General features: G+C 41.6%; 1 protein-coding gene and 1 long non-coding RNA gene across 5 annotated transcripts; one reads left to right on the forward strand and one right to left on the reverse strand.

Annotated features, from left to right (window-relative positions):
• The first annotated feature begins 28 nt into the window (after positions 1–28).
• Positions 29–11,819, forward strand: LOC135103784 (ubiquitin carboxyl-terminal hydrolase calypso-like). 4 transcript variants are annotated; one of them, XM_064010527.1, is made up of 15 exons: positions 29–356; positions 1,021–1,135; positions 1,480–1,579; positions 2,000–2,125; positions 2,306–2,513; positions 2,843–3,017; positions 3,872–3,990; positions 4,139–4,317; positions 4,646–4,792; positions 4,895–5,141; positions 5,371–5,487; positions 5,817–5,918; positions 7,166–7,371; positions 7,488–7,648; positions 8,047–11,819. In XM_064010527.1, exons 1-15 carry the CDS (start codon positions 299–301, stop codon positions 8,135–8,137), a joined length of 2,151 nt encoding a protein of 716 aa, XP_063866597.1. In that variant the 5' UTR covers positions 29–298; the 3' UTR covers positions 8,138–11,819. The 4 variants fall into 4 exon arrangements, with proteins under 4 accessions (XP_063866597.1, XP_063866599.1, XP_063866598.1 ...); XM_064010529.1 differs by having other exon boundaries at positions 7,211–7,371; XM_064010528.1 differs by having other exon boundaries at positions 3,872–3,984.
• Positions 10,622–13,970, reverse strand: LOC135103785 (uncharacterized). The gene is made up of 2 exons (XR_010270196.1): positions 13,674–13,970; positions 10,622–10,980 (listed from the first exon to the last, which is right to left on the reverse strand). It is a non-coding gene; the product is annotated as an uncharacterized LOC135103785 (long non-coding RNA).
• Positions 13,971–14,054: the final 84 nt, after the last annotated feature.

The following is a 14,054-nucleotide window of genomic DNA, read 5'->3' on the forward strand; positions in this document are numbered from 1 at the left end:
AATAAGTCTCTTTGTGAGTGGCGACGCATCCTGCTCGTCATTTGGCTCCAAACTTGTGTCCTGAAAACAACAAAACAAACCGGGCGCTGTCCGGCGTAACCAAAAAACACAAAAATTGCCAAAAACCCAAGCACTGCACGCCATGGAGACCTAGCAGGGAGGGAGGCCTGAGCATTGAGAGTAGGGGCAGGAAGATGTTAAGCCTCGGATCAGCAGTAGTGGTCGTGTCCAGGAAGGCTGAGGGTGGCGGTGTGGTGCCAGTGTGGTGGTGCTGTGGCAGAGTCTGCTTCTCGCCACCATGCCTGTGGACATCAACAACTTGACTGATGGCTGGCTGGAGCTGGAGAGTGATCCAGGTAAGCTGCCAGTCAGCTGTACCAGTCTCTCTCTGGGCCGCATTGTTGATGGGATTGGGGGCGTGGTGTTGTGTGTGGTGTGTCCCGAGGGATGCTCTTGTGACGGTGCTGACGCCTATGATGGTTGAAGTTGGCTTGTCTTTCCTTGTGGTATATTTATGCTTAGTCATCACACCCAGCCGATTGGCATGTAAGGGAGTTTGTCAGCGATTGAGTCTGATGTGGCTGCCTTCGCTGTTATGCACTGTGGTGTTGGGGCCTCAGTCATTTCATGGTTGCTGCTGGTCATGTCTCTTATGTCACTTGGCAAATAACTGAACAGCTTGGGCACTATAACGAGGAAGTGTTGCTTATATTTGGATTTCCTATACTGTGAATGTGTGACTATGAAAATTTACTACTTATTCCATATATGACTCTATATCCTTGACAAACCCTCATGACACATATGTTGGCATAACTGGAGTTTCATGCAATACTTGCAATGCTTACAATACTTTCTGCATTTTTTTTCCTTAAAGGGAGACGATTTAAAACAACCAAATTAGGATCACACTTCATTAATGATCACACTTCAATAATGATGTGTTACTCATATATTCAAGGATATAAGATGTGAAAATAAAATCTGCTGCTAACTGCCATCTGACTTGGACCTTCACAGGCCTGTTCACACTACTGCTGGAGGACATGGGTGTGAAGGGAGTGCAGGTAGAGGAGGTGTATGATCTGCAGAAGTCATTTGAAGGAAAGGTGTATGGATTCATCTTCCTCTTCAGGTGAGAGAGAATCAGCAGAGAATGATAGTTTAGTGTGAAACATTTTAAAAATATTTGAGTAATGTGTGAAGAGTTAAAGTATAGAAAGGATTGGCTGGGGGTAACTCCTGACAGGACACTTAGGTAAACAATGTTATGCCAGTCAAATTACATTGGTCATCATAGTCCAGATGGAGTTACTCAACCACAGCTGCCCCTGTCTTACCTGTAAATTATGTAAGGAAGTATTATGTTAAGGAACTATAATGATGATAATGGATATTGGAAAATTTAAATATATCCTTTCCTGCTTCTGTCATTCCTCATTGTTATTGTCTCTCATTCTTCCCTGCTGCTTCCCTTAGGTGGATAGAGGAGAGGCGGTCAAGAAGGAAGGTGGTGGAAAATACAGATAATTATGTGCAAGATGAGGCTGTTGTGAATAACATGTTCTTTGCCCAACAGGTGGGTGTTGTTGCCACAGGTAGTGATAGTTACAGTGGTCATAACATCATATCTTGTAGAATTGTGCTGTTTAAGTCTATTATAAGGATGAAACTTTCTTCTTATTTATTTGTTCATTGACTGTAAGTTTACTGATTCTTTTAAGTTTGAACTGTATCTTATTCTTGTTAATTTTATCTTTTATTTTAACATTACTAGTATTTTTTTACAGTTTTAGGTTTGGTGCCATATTACTTCAGTTGTTGAAGTGTCACACAAGAAATATTTCAATCTCTTCACTTCACCTGATCGGTAAAAAATATGATGTGTGGGTCCTGTAGAGTGCTTTGGCAGAGTGGGATCAGATAAATGAGAAGTGCAAGTAATATTATCTCTCTCTCTCACTCATGCCTGTCCTGTCTTGCCATGCCTGTGTCCCAGATGGTGCCAAACAGCTGTGCCACTCACTCCCTTGTCTCGGTTCTGCTCAACTGCTCTGCCCTTGATCTTGGCCCCACCTTGTCCCGCCTCAAGGTGCACACACTCGGCATGAACCCAGAAAACAAGGTATGTACCTACTTGTCTCCTTTATTAAGTGTGTAAGTGTGTGTGTGTAAGTTAATGGTCATATTTTCTGTACACCTTTGTGTCCTTTATTTTTGTGTGTGTGTTTGTGTGTATCTGGTAAAGTTATTCATCATGTTTTGCACTGGTTTCCTGGACAACTTCATCTTCCTTGTGGCACAGGGCTGGGCTATCGGCAACACCCCAGAGCTGGCCAATGCACACAACTCACACTCGGCCCCCCAGGCCCGCCGCCGCCCAGACAAGACCCCAGGAGTGCCCACTAGTTCCCGGGTCAGCAATGCAGAAACCTTCCACTTTGTGTCTTATGTTCCAGTCAATGGAAGACTTTTTGAGCTGGATGGACTGAAGCCATCGCCAATAGACCATGGTAATAATGATGTTGTACCTAGTATCTATGAACATGAGCTGTGTGATGGTTTGTTTCTAGTTCTTATTTGTCAGATTCAAGAAAGTGAGTGAGAAGATGAAAACTCAAGCACTATTCCACCTGTACTTATGAGAATAAAAATGCATGAATTTGTAACACACACACACACACACACACACACACACACACACACACACACACACACACACACACACACACACACACACACACACACACACATTAGCTTACATCATTATTACATTCAACATTTCCATCCACAAACACCCTCATTCCTCGCCCTCCCTGCTGAACAAAACTCATCATTGCAGGGCCGTGGCAGCCTGGGGAGGACTGGACGGAGAAGTTTCGGCGCGTCATCACGGAGCGGCTGGGCATCGCAACAGGGGGTGAGCCTTACCATGACATAAGGTTCAATCTGATGGCAGTGGTACCTGACAAGATCACAGCTCTCAGGAGAAAGCTGAGTGCCCTTAGAAGGAACAGGTGTGTGTGTGTGTGTGTGTGTGTGTGTGTGTGTGTGTGTGTGTGTGTGTGTGTGTTAATTTATTTATCTAGTTGTGCTTTATGGGAAAAGAGCTATTCTCATGCTGTCCCATCTCCATATCTTTTAATATCCAACTTGGCCTTGAATCCATGTATATTTTTTGCATTTACTCTTCTTATCCAGACTGTTCCACACATCTGTACTTCTATATGGGAAACTAATTTTTGGTGTCTCTTCTGCAAGCATTCTTCTTCAGGCTCTTTCCATGCCCTTTTAGTATCTCATGTATTCCAAACTATCAGATCATTTTGGTCCACCTCCTCCACCTTCTCATATGTTTTATGTATTGTGTGTGTGTGTGTGTGTGTGTGTGTGTGTGTGTGTGTGTGTGTGTGTGTGTGTGTGTGTGTGTGTGTGTGTGTGTGTGTGTGTGTGTTTTAAGAGAGCAGGGATAGTATCTGTCACATCGTGTCACAACAAACAGGGAAAGGTATATAAGGTTGCATACCTGCATAACATAATCATTCAAGCCTTTACTCATGATCTATTATTATCTGTTATTACTAGTGATCCATTTATGTCCCTTGATTTTGTCCCATACCATTTCTGTCCCTTAATTTTGTCCCATACAACTTCTATTTACAGTATATACCAGGCCAGCAATCCTGCAGAGGGTGGCCCTGACAATGCACCACACACTCCTGCACACATTATTCACACTCTTAGCCCTGCCCTTTACTTTGTTACATCCCTTGATACCTCAAGTTTAAGTAAAAACATTAAGATATTAAGTAATGATTAAAATTTTACTTCAGCTTTAGTCATAGCCTTTTTTAACTTACCTACTTAACAGAGAGACCATCCTGGAGGCACTCCACCAGTTTGTGCGGCAGCGGTTCCCTCAGTACATTGGGAAGGAGAAGTTGTCTCCTCCTGCCCCCAGCAACTCTCAGGATCCCCCCGTTGGTGAGAGTATGATGTCGTCAAATACTTTACCCGTGTCTGCTGTGATGTGATAATGAAGATCTTGAAGTTTTACAAAGAGTGTGTAATCAATTTTTGTTCAGTGTGGATGTTTAGGGCATAAATTAATCACTATTGCACACACTCATCTCCACAGAGGAGGGCAACAACTTGTCACTGCTGGCTGTTGCTGCATCCCAGAAGCTTGAGGCACAGGGTTATGCTGATCCTAACCCTTGCACCAGCCCTCACCGGCCCCAGGCACCCAGCCCTCACCACCCACAGCCACAGCAGCAGCAGCACACACCAGTCCGGTCGGATTCAAATGCACCAGTGGTAAGTTGAGGTCAATGTAATACTGTAAAATCAGTGTTCTTGATTAATTTGTACTGAAAAACAGCCATAACCAAAATTCTCAAAGACATTGTGCACTGTTACTTATATATCATAAAGCAGTAACTAATATGAGAATGATTATTTATTTATTTATTTATTTATTTATTTTATTTATTTATTTTTTATTTTTTTTTATTTTTTGTTCTTTTTCCAACTCAGTCAGGCAGTAGTTCCCATAACTGTCAGTATGGAGTATGATTTAAGAGGATGCTAATGGAGAGGACTTGCTTCCACCTCTTCATTGGTATCTTATCCTTTTCCATCACAGGGCTTGGAGCTACCTCCTTCTGCTGGCACCCTCTCCACCCCACCAGACTATGCCACACCCCTCACCATTCAGACCTCACCAGCCCCTCCCTCAACTCCCTCCACAGACACTGCATCGGAGGTTGGCACCCCATACCACTCCCCCCAGGTAAGGCATTAGGCAGAGGCAGGGTTTTAGATTTTAGGGATTGTGTTGTGTTTTTATGATTATCTTGTTATTTACTTCATTCACACTTTGACTCACCCATAGGGAAGCAGTGGATCCATGCAGAGCAGTCCAGCCACCAGCAGTGAATACCAGCATCTTGTTGTTGTTCACTTCACACCACCTCATTCCTCCTCCATCTCCCCCACTCCTCACTCTGCCTCCATCACCACAACAGCCACTACCACCACCAGTACTATTAGTACTACCACTGCTACCAGTAGTTGTACTGCTGCTACTACTGCTGCTGCTACTACCACCACTAGCACTACAACTGCAGCTGTCTCTCGAGGTGAATTGGCTTATATGGAGCAATATGGAAATGGAAATTATAAAATTATAGTAAAAAATCTTATTCAGTAATAGGATTAAGAAAATACATAAAAACATTTGAATTATGGATAAGTAAATTATATAAATAGCTTTTACAGTTTGTTATTATTTCCTGGATTTAGTTGTAGTTTTTTATCAGTTTTTGTTGCACAGTATTTCGTAATTTCCATTACTTCCTCCCCCTGCAGGCCAGACCCGTACGCCTCCCTTATCTTGCCGGCAGCTGGAGGAGGTAGCAAAGCAGCTGAAGGAAGAGGAAGAGGAGGAGGAGTCATCTCTTACTGGGTTTTTGGATTCTCCTGATGGTGATAATTATTATTTATTGAAAATTTTGAATTGACAGTTGGTGTTTCTCTCTCTCTCTCTCTCTCTCTCTCTCTCAAGCAATGACATCACTATTATTTGTATTACAATAATTTAGAAGGGTAGGTTCCACATTCACCTGGAGCAGTGTTATACACCTGATGGCATCTTGTCAGGTTGTAAATTTCATTGTGTTTTCTTGAGTCTCTCCATAGAACACTTGAGTGACTACTTAACCTGTAGACTAGTAATGTGAAGAAACTTGTGTTGTTATCCATGTCTGGTACTGCCTCAGCTTTCACCACTGTGAGTCTCTCCTTGCCTCCTCCAGATGCAGACATCAAGCTGAACCCATCACTCTTAGAAGGGCTAGCAAATACCTTGAGCCCAGAGGGAGAAAGTGGCACTGGTGATGCTACTGTGAAGAAGGAAGGTGAGTAATAGAACTTCCTTAATTGTTTTTTATTGTTGATATTCTGTGCAACTCTGCTTTTCTGTCAGAAGCCAAGGGGCTTACAGAATGGTGTGATTGAGTGTGAATGTGAAAGTTGTGCGTCTTGTCATGGCTAGCCTTCTTTATGGGAAGACAGGTTTGGTATAGAGTGGTACCTTGGTATATGTCCACTTTGGAAGAAGTCCAACTTGGTATACATCCTGTTTGGATGCAAAAAAATTTGTTTGGTATACAACCTTTGTTTGGAATATGACTCATGTGCTAGAACTTGTTTGGATCAAAATGAGTCACAACACTGCATGTTACCCTCGTTTGTCTCTTGAGACAAAGTCACGACTGCCCATGAACAGTGTTGCCAGGTTGGTGGGACTCTCTTTCCAAACAATAATATCTCCCTTCTCAGCACCATCCTTGTAGGCACGGGACTCTTCTCTGCAAGGTAAAGCGAGGTTAAATTTTCATTTATTTCATCTAATTCCTTTTGTATTTACTGTATTTGAGATGTATCTGTAAGATGCACCTTTTTTCATAAAATGGCTCCAAGATCACCCTGTGTCATATATGCGAATGTGAGGCCTCCTGTACATTTAATTTTGAAATCTCCTTCACTGTGCACCTGAAGATTTATACCACTGTATTATAGGCAAGGGTGTTGTATCATATTTTCAACCATAATATGATGTAAGGAAATGTTGAAAATGAAAATGTGGCCCTGTTCAGTGATATACCAAGTGTATTGATGACACCTTGGCAGTTGGGCTGCATTCTTCACCTTGTCTGTGTGATCAGATCACTGCCTCTGTTTTATTACTGCAGTCATGTAGGATATTTTTACTATTGTGATTGCTTGATTTTTGTCATCTGTATTGCTAGCTTGCTTTAAACATTACATGCTTAAATACATAAAAACTTTTTTCCTGAATATGCCCTGCTGAAATGGAGGTTTGTCTTGTATGCCCATGCGTCTTAGTATTAAGCAGTGTTTAGATTATTTCATACAATCCCATCATTGTACTGTATAACATGCCAATAACAATTAGATTATTTTCATAGGAATGGATTAATCATTTTTCCATTACTTCTTATAGGAAAAATTTGTTTGGTATTTGTCCTGTTTGGTATTAGTCCAAGGATCTGGAATAGATCAGGGACGTATACTGAGGTATGTGTGTTTTCCAATATGGTAATGTTTCTCCCAATCTTCATGCCTCACTCTTTATGTTCAGAGAAAGGGGTATGGGAAAGAGATCCTGGTGCCATCCCTCCCCCAGGTGAGGAAGAGGGTGGTGGATGGGGAGGTGGAGAACCAAGTGGAGCAGATGTGGCAGCAGGGCCCAATCACCTTCTCCATCTGGTCCACCTTTTGGGAGAGGAGATCACCACTTGTGAGGCACAGCTGAGAGATGAACTGGACCAGCGAAAGAGATACAAAGTAAGAGACACAAAGGTCCATCATTGCTCTAGTTTTCACTGTATTTGCATTTTCATTTCAGCTGAATTCCTCAGTCATCCTTCATCTCCCATTCTATGCTCCTCTCCCTTTTCCAGGTGGATGACAGCCGCAGGACACACAACTATGATCAGTTTATCATCACTTTCTTGGCCATGCTGGCGGAGCAAGGCAAAATTTCTGATCTGGTGAAGGAGCAGCTGCAGCCATCACGAAAGCGACCTCCACCAGCGCCCTCCACACCTCGAGGTCCTACAAAGTACGTGGCTCTGGTTTTGCTGCTGTGGTTGGCGCTTGGTATCATCTCATGTTTTAGTCCTTTATTTCTACTGCTGAGCTCTCAGCCAGATTGGTTGACTTAGAGCTATCATCATACATTAAGTTCTATATGAACCTGTATCTTTGTTAGGGTTAAACAATGAAAAATTAGAAAATTGCTTTAATTATAAATACTGATATTCCTTAAGTTCTATTTGAGCCCTATATCTTTGCTGGGCTTAGTGAAAGAATTACTTTTCAGAATGCTGATTATATATATATATATATATATATATATATATATATATATATATATATATATATATATATATATATATATATATATATATTGTAAGATACTTAAGTATTTGTCTCAAATACTGTCTCTTATTCTTTCAGAGCACCACTGAAGAAAACAGAATCCAAGTCTCCAAGCACTTCTAAGAAGAGAGGTAGAAAGAAGAAAACAAAGGGGAAGAGAAAGAGATGAGTTGTTGTCCTCTTCCATTGTCAGGGCATAGGTTAATACTAATTGTACAAATAGCACTTTATTGTAGAAATGGTATGTGATACATTAATTATAATTGTAGGAAGGTTAACTCTTCATTTTCTCTGCTCTCAGGGAAGGGAAGCAAGGTTCCTCAGTGGTGCCAATCCCAAAGTGTCCCATCCACAACTCGGCTTATTGCTGTCCCATCGGATGCTGGAAGCTTGCAAGTGGAGATGTAGTTTGTTCCCTTGCTTGACTGGAACATTGAGTCTCAGATACATGTGGCTCAGGTTATCAGCACCTCATGCAAACCACTTATGATTTTTGCAGTATGATTTTGCAGTGCAGTGGTTGTTAGTCTTCCTCATGGTATTGTTCTTGGATGGGAACTTGGAAGAAGCATGAATAAGATTCCTCCCATAACCAGCAGGTGATTGAGGCCTGTTGGTCATAGGAGAGGTGTGTTTCATTATGCTACTCCCAACTTCCTGTCCAAGAATGATAATGGGAGGCCAGCTGCCACTGAAAGAAGAGACGTGGTCCTGCACGTGATAACATCCCAAGACACTTATCTCAGACTCCTTGTTCCAGCTGGAGCCAAGGCATGAACTTTGTCTTCATTTGTATGTCCCTGGTGTCCCATGGTGGTGGTAATTAAGAGAGATGTGGATTTGATGATAAATAGATATACAATGTGACTTATTAGCTGCTGGTGTGTTCGTAGTTCTTCCATTACTTTAGTGGAACCAGACTAACTTGGTACTTGGGGCACTGGGTATAACGGTCCACGCTGTTGCCACCTCATCCCCTGCTCATCAGCTCGCTCCTCACCCCATTGCAATTCCAGCTCTCTCTCTCTCTCTCTCTCTCTCTCTCTCTCTCTCTCTCTCTCTCTCTCTCTCTCTCTCTCTCTCTCTCTCTCCAGTGTTCTGATTTAGTGTTATTTATGGGTTCTTTGACTAGAATTTTTAGGTCAGCCATCTTAAATTATTATTTTTGGCTTTGTAAGATTACACCCGAGTCCAAATCAACTGAATTGGATTCTACTGGCAGTGGTAAGGAGGTAATCATATTATGGTGTGCCTCATTTCTACAGCAACTGTGCCTATCAAGTATTTCTTACACCCTTTAGACTTTTTCTTTGCCAGCTCATACAACTCAGTTTTTGACTGAGTATCATATGGCTGAACTCCTTTCTTAATAAGCCACTCCTTGAGGTTTTCTTTAGCCAAGATGAGGTGGTTAATTTTTCCAGTTGCATACTATGATATGCTGCATTATCCATAACAATTATGGAACTGGGAGCAATATTGGGCAGGAGCTACTGTCTAAACCACTCAACAAAAACAGCTGAATTCATTTGTTTGTAGTAGTCACCATCATTCTTCACCTGGAAAATGAGTTCAGCATTGGTAACAGAGCCATGTTTTGTTCCAGCATGAAGAATAATGAATTGCCCACCTTTCCCTGTTGGAGCCTTCACTCCCATGGCTTGAGATTTACTGTCAGTCCAGCACTTTCCGAGAGTGTAGTTCTGGTTAACCCATGTTTCATTAAGATACACAAAATTGTGGGATGACCGTTTATGGTGGGGCATTTCTTGCAGAAATCTTGGTGAGCATCGGTTACATCCTTCCTTTCCATAAGGAATTGGTGACCATCAGCATTTGAAAATTTGAATCATATTTGCATCAATACCTTGTGAAGGGACTTGATGCAACCAGTGAAGGTTCTTCTATCTTCCTTTATCTTGTATAAAATGGGGATTTCTTTCCTCACATAGAAGTCTAAGATGGTTCTTCTTAGCACACTCTTCTCAAAATCATCAATATCTGTTGCAGGGGCATGGCAAATCTTTTTCTTTGGTGAATAGAAAGTTCTGGTTCAGGTTCTGTCTTGCGGACTTTGTTGATTTTGCAGCAAATCCTCTTCACTGTGGTGATGCTGACGTTGGTGGCTTGGGCTGTCTGAGCGAGTGCTTGTGAGGGTGGCAGTAAGGGTCTTCTTCTGTTGGCCTTCTCTTCTACAAAGTATCTCTTTACATTGTAAATGACTTCTTTTGCTTAGTTGTGCAAAGCAAGAGAATGGGAAGCTGGAGGATTTTCCATGGTAACGGAGTGACCAGAAATGAATGATCTAACCTGGGTCCACAGCAGGCCAGCTGGACATGGCCTGTGGGAGTCCTGTGTCAAGGACATTGGGGTGGCAATGTTGCATGACCTGTATGTGTTGCCATTCAATAAGCCATGCAGTCAGATATGAAATATCATATTTTTAGATAAATTAAGGCAAAGGATGAAAGTATGAGCAAGAGAGAGAGAGAGAGAGATGGCCACTTGTGTGTCGTGTGAACTTACATGACGTGCAGCCAATGCCCCAAGTACCAGGTTAGTCTGGTTCCACTTTAGCTTGCAAGGGAGAGAGGGTGGTGGGGGGTGCAGAATATGTCTGAGGGGGCTGTGATGAATGACTGATTTATAAACATTGTGTGTGTGTGTGTGTGTGTGTGTGTGAGAGAGAGAGAGAGAGAGAGAGAGAGAGAGAGAGAGAGAGAGAGAGAGAGAGAGAGAGAGAGAGAGAGAGAGAGAGAATGTTAAGTGACTGGTTTGGAAACATGGGTGAGCAAAAGAGGGAGGTGGAGTGCTGGAGCAGTCTGGATACACAGAGCATTGAAAAATGTAAAGATGATCACTTGATACTTAACAAAAAAGTGTGCACAAGAAGCTGGAAGATAATGAAGGGAAATTACTTCCTTCTATGTAAGCTGTGAAGTCCCCCAGATCCATACCCAGTGCAGTGCTTGTTGGTGCTTGACTTTTAACACACAGTTGATTCAGATGTATCTGGAAATAAAAATACAGATTAATTTTCAGGTGCTTGCTAACATAAGTTGACTAAATGAAACATGGATTTTAGATAATAAACTAAACAAGATATATTATCATTATCAATAGTGTTAAGAGACATTATAATGGACACTTTGTGGAAGCACTCATGAGGGATCACATCAAGAGAGCTCTGTGAGATCTCTTTATTACTGAACTTTCCAGTAGCATTTATTGTAAAGCCATGCAGCGTGAAGTTGTGTGCAGGATGACGCTGTGGTGACACTCCTGGTGCTGTCTTAGAGTTGGAAGAGTTTTGGTCTTAAATGATTTTCATCCAGCAGTACAAGAACATGTGATCAAGAAGTTTTGAAACTGTTTATTTTTTTTATTCTTGTCTAATGTTCATTTTGGAAGCTTTTTCTCTGTAAAGCTTCATTAAGCTTGTATATATGCACTATTGAAGTCAACAATGGGATGCAAGGCAGCTTCTACACCTTTCCTGGTTGACTGCCCTGCACATGTTCTCTGTAATTAGGTAACTTGTTTGCTCAAACTTTTTTTTACAGCAAAATAACGATATTTCATTACTCAAAACACTGTGCTATTGGTAGTCAACAGTGCCATTGTCAAACATAACTAGAGCAAAATCTTAGTGAACAAAAAGAGTGAGCAATAGAATTCCAACAAAACCTGAAACAATGTGCAAGGAAGGACTCAATACATGCCAGCCAATCAGAAGACTTGCAGCCAAGCCTGGCATCCCAAAGACCAACTTGGCCTTCATAGGGAAGAGTGACTGGTTCGTTTATAAATAATCTGTAAATAAATTAATAAATAAAAATGTCAGTTTTTAACCCAGAGCTGTAATATTTAATGCCTCTAAATGTTTTTCATTCAAACTATAATTTACATTAAGGGGTTCAAAGAAGAAAAATAAATATAATGCAGTATGGGTTCTGTCATGGCTATTCTGCTGGTGATCTGGCCTTACTGAGTCTTGGCCATTCTCTGTGAAACTTGCTGTTACCATTGACATATCAGAAGCAAATGGTAGAATCTATCACACAACTATAATTTCCAGACTTCCTATGGCTTCTGTCCTTCACTCTGTAACTTCATTTGTGTCATTTCTATTGCTGCTGTGGTAGAGGGTCACTGTTCTCCTAAATCTATTAACAGCGGTGTTCCTCAGGGTTCTGTCTTGTCACCCACTATTAATGATCAATGATCTGTGCTGATGATACTACTGCACTTTTACATCTTTTCTTAGACGAAGCCTTCAGGAATTCAGTAACATGCAGAGAAGCCACAGAACGCCTGACTTCTGTTTTTTGGGGCAGAGCAAACCTATTGTTCAATGCCTCAAAACTCAATTCCTCCATCTATCAACTTTACACAATCTTCCAGATAACTATCCCTTCTTCAATAACATTTAACTGTTTCCCTCTTCTACACTGAACATCCTCAGTGTTCTTTACCAATCATCTAAGCTGGATATTTCACATCTCATCTCTCGCTAGAAAAGTTTATTAAGTCTGGCATTCAGAACAGACTCCAATTTTTCTCACCTTTGACATACTAATTTCTTACAGGGGCCTTATCTGTCCACGTATGAAGTACACCACATATAAATGGGCTGTGAGGGCGGAGTTACACTCACTGCACTACTGAACAGAATGGAACAATCATTTCATCTTATCAACTCCTCTCATCTAACTAAACTATCTTCAGCCTTTCTCTCTTTACTGCAATGTTGCATCTCCTGCTATCTTCTATAATTTCTTTCATGCTAACTGCTCTTCTGATTATGGCAACTGCATGCCTCCCCTCCTCCCGTGGTTTTGCTGCACAAGGCTTCCTATATTCTCTTACCCCTTTCTGTCCACCTCCCTAATTCAAGTTAATCAGTATCCTTAATCTTTCATTCCTTTTACTGGTAAACTCTGGAACTCCTTGCCAGCTTTTGTACTTCCCCATACCTATGACTTGAAATCTTTCGAAAGAAGTATCATGAAGCTTTTCAAATTTTGGTTAATCCTTCCTTGGATGTACTCTATTGGGACTGGCACCTTCAGTGAGCCCCTTTTTACACGCAACTTTTGTTGCCTATAGCCAGAATCCATCTTACATACGTCACTGATGAAATAAATAAAAGTTAAATGAATCAAGTTTTGTCATTCAGTCCAGCATTTTGAAACACTTCAGGCGCTCATGAGGATTATTTTAAAAAAGCTACAGACAGTTCTAGTATAGGGAACGTAATTAAATACATCAGTAACTTCCACTACAATCTGTGAACATCAGTCGAGTCAAAACATCTGCAGAACGTTAGGAATTGATACCCGAATGGTGGTGCTAGCTGGAGGAAGAAGAGGTCTGACTGACAGGGTTATCCAAGGTCACTGAAAACCAGCTGTGTTAATAACGGTCAAGAGTCAGATGAGTAAATGGACAGATATAATGACATTAAAACGGATGAGCAGTGCTTAAGTAAGATTGAGAAAGGGAGGAAGGAAGGTTTGGAAGCAGTTTGGAATGACGGGTAGGTGCGGCCCAGGCAAGATGGAGGCCCTTCCACCCAAGTCACTGAGGAAGGGTCGACCATTAAATCAAATATCAGAATCCACAACAATACGCCAGTTAAACACTATTCTGAGAACACATGGGACACTACGCTACTCTGGGCAAGGAACATAATACTTAATCACCTTGAAATGCTGCGAAGACTGTGATAAAAGACGTCCTCAGCTGGCCACGGCACAGGATAGAAGAGAGGAGACACCAACAGCCGGGAACAAGACAGCCGATGACAACGCCGTCTGGTGAAGAGTAAGTCTGTAATTCTGAAACGCTTCGCTCTCACACCACGACAAATTTTTGAAGGCCACAAAGATGATTAGCCGGATTTTCAAGAATATGTCTCTTGTTCATATGGTAGAAATTTTATTAATCGCCACTAGAACCGTAAAAAAAAAAAAAAAACACTCTTAAAAACCTGTGCAACTTCAACCAGAGCCTTTTGAAAGTAGTCGGGGGGCGGCGCAGAAGTGTTTCAGAATATGGTTCTAAGTTCCAAGTACCATTACAGA

Source organism: Scylla paramamosain, chromosome 9, assembly GCF_035594125.1.
Source record: "Scylla paramamosain isolate STU-SP2022 chromosome 9, ASM3559412v1, whole genome shotgun sequence".
NCBI classification, from domain to species: domain Eukaryota; kingdom Metazoa; phylum Arthropoda; class Malacostraca; order Decapoda; family Portunidae; genus Scylla; species Scylla paramamosain.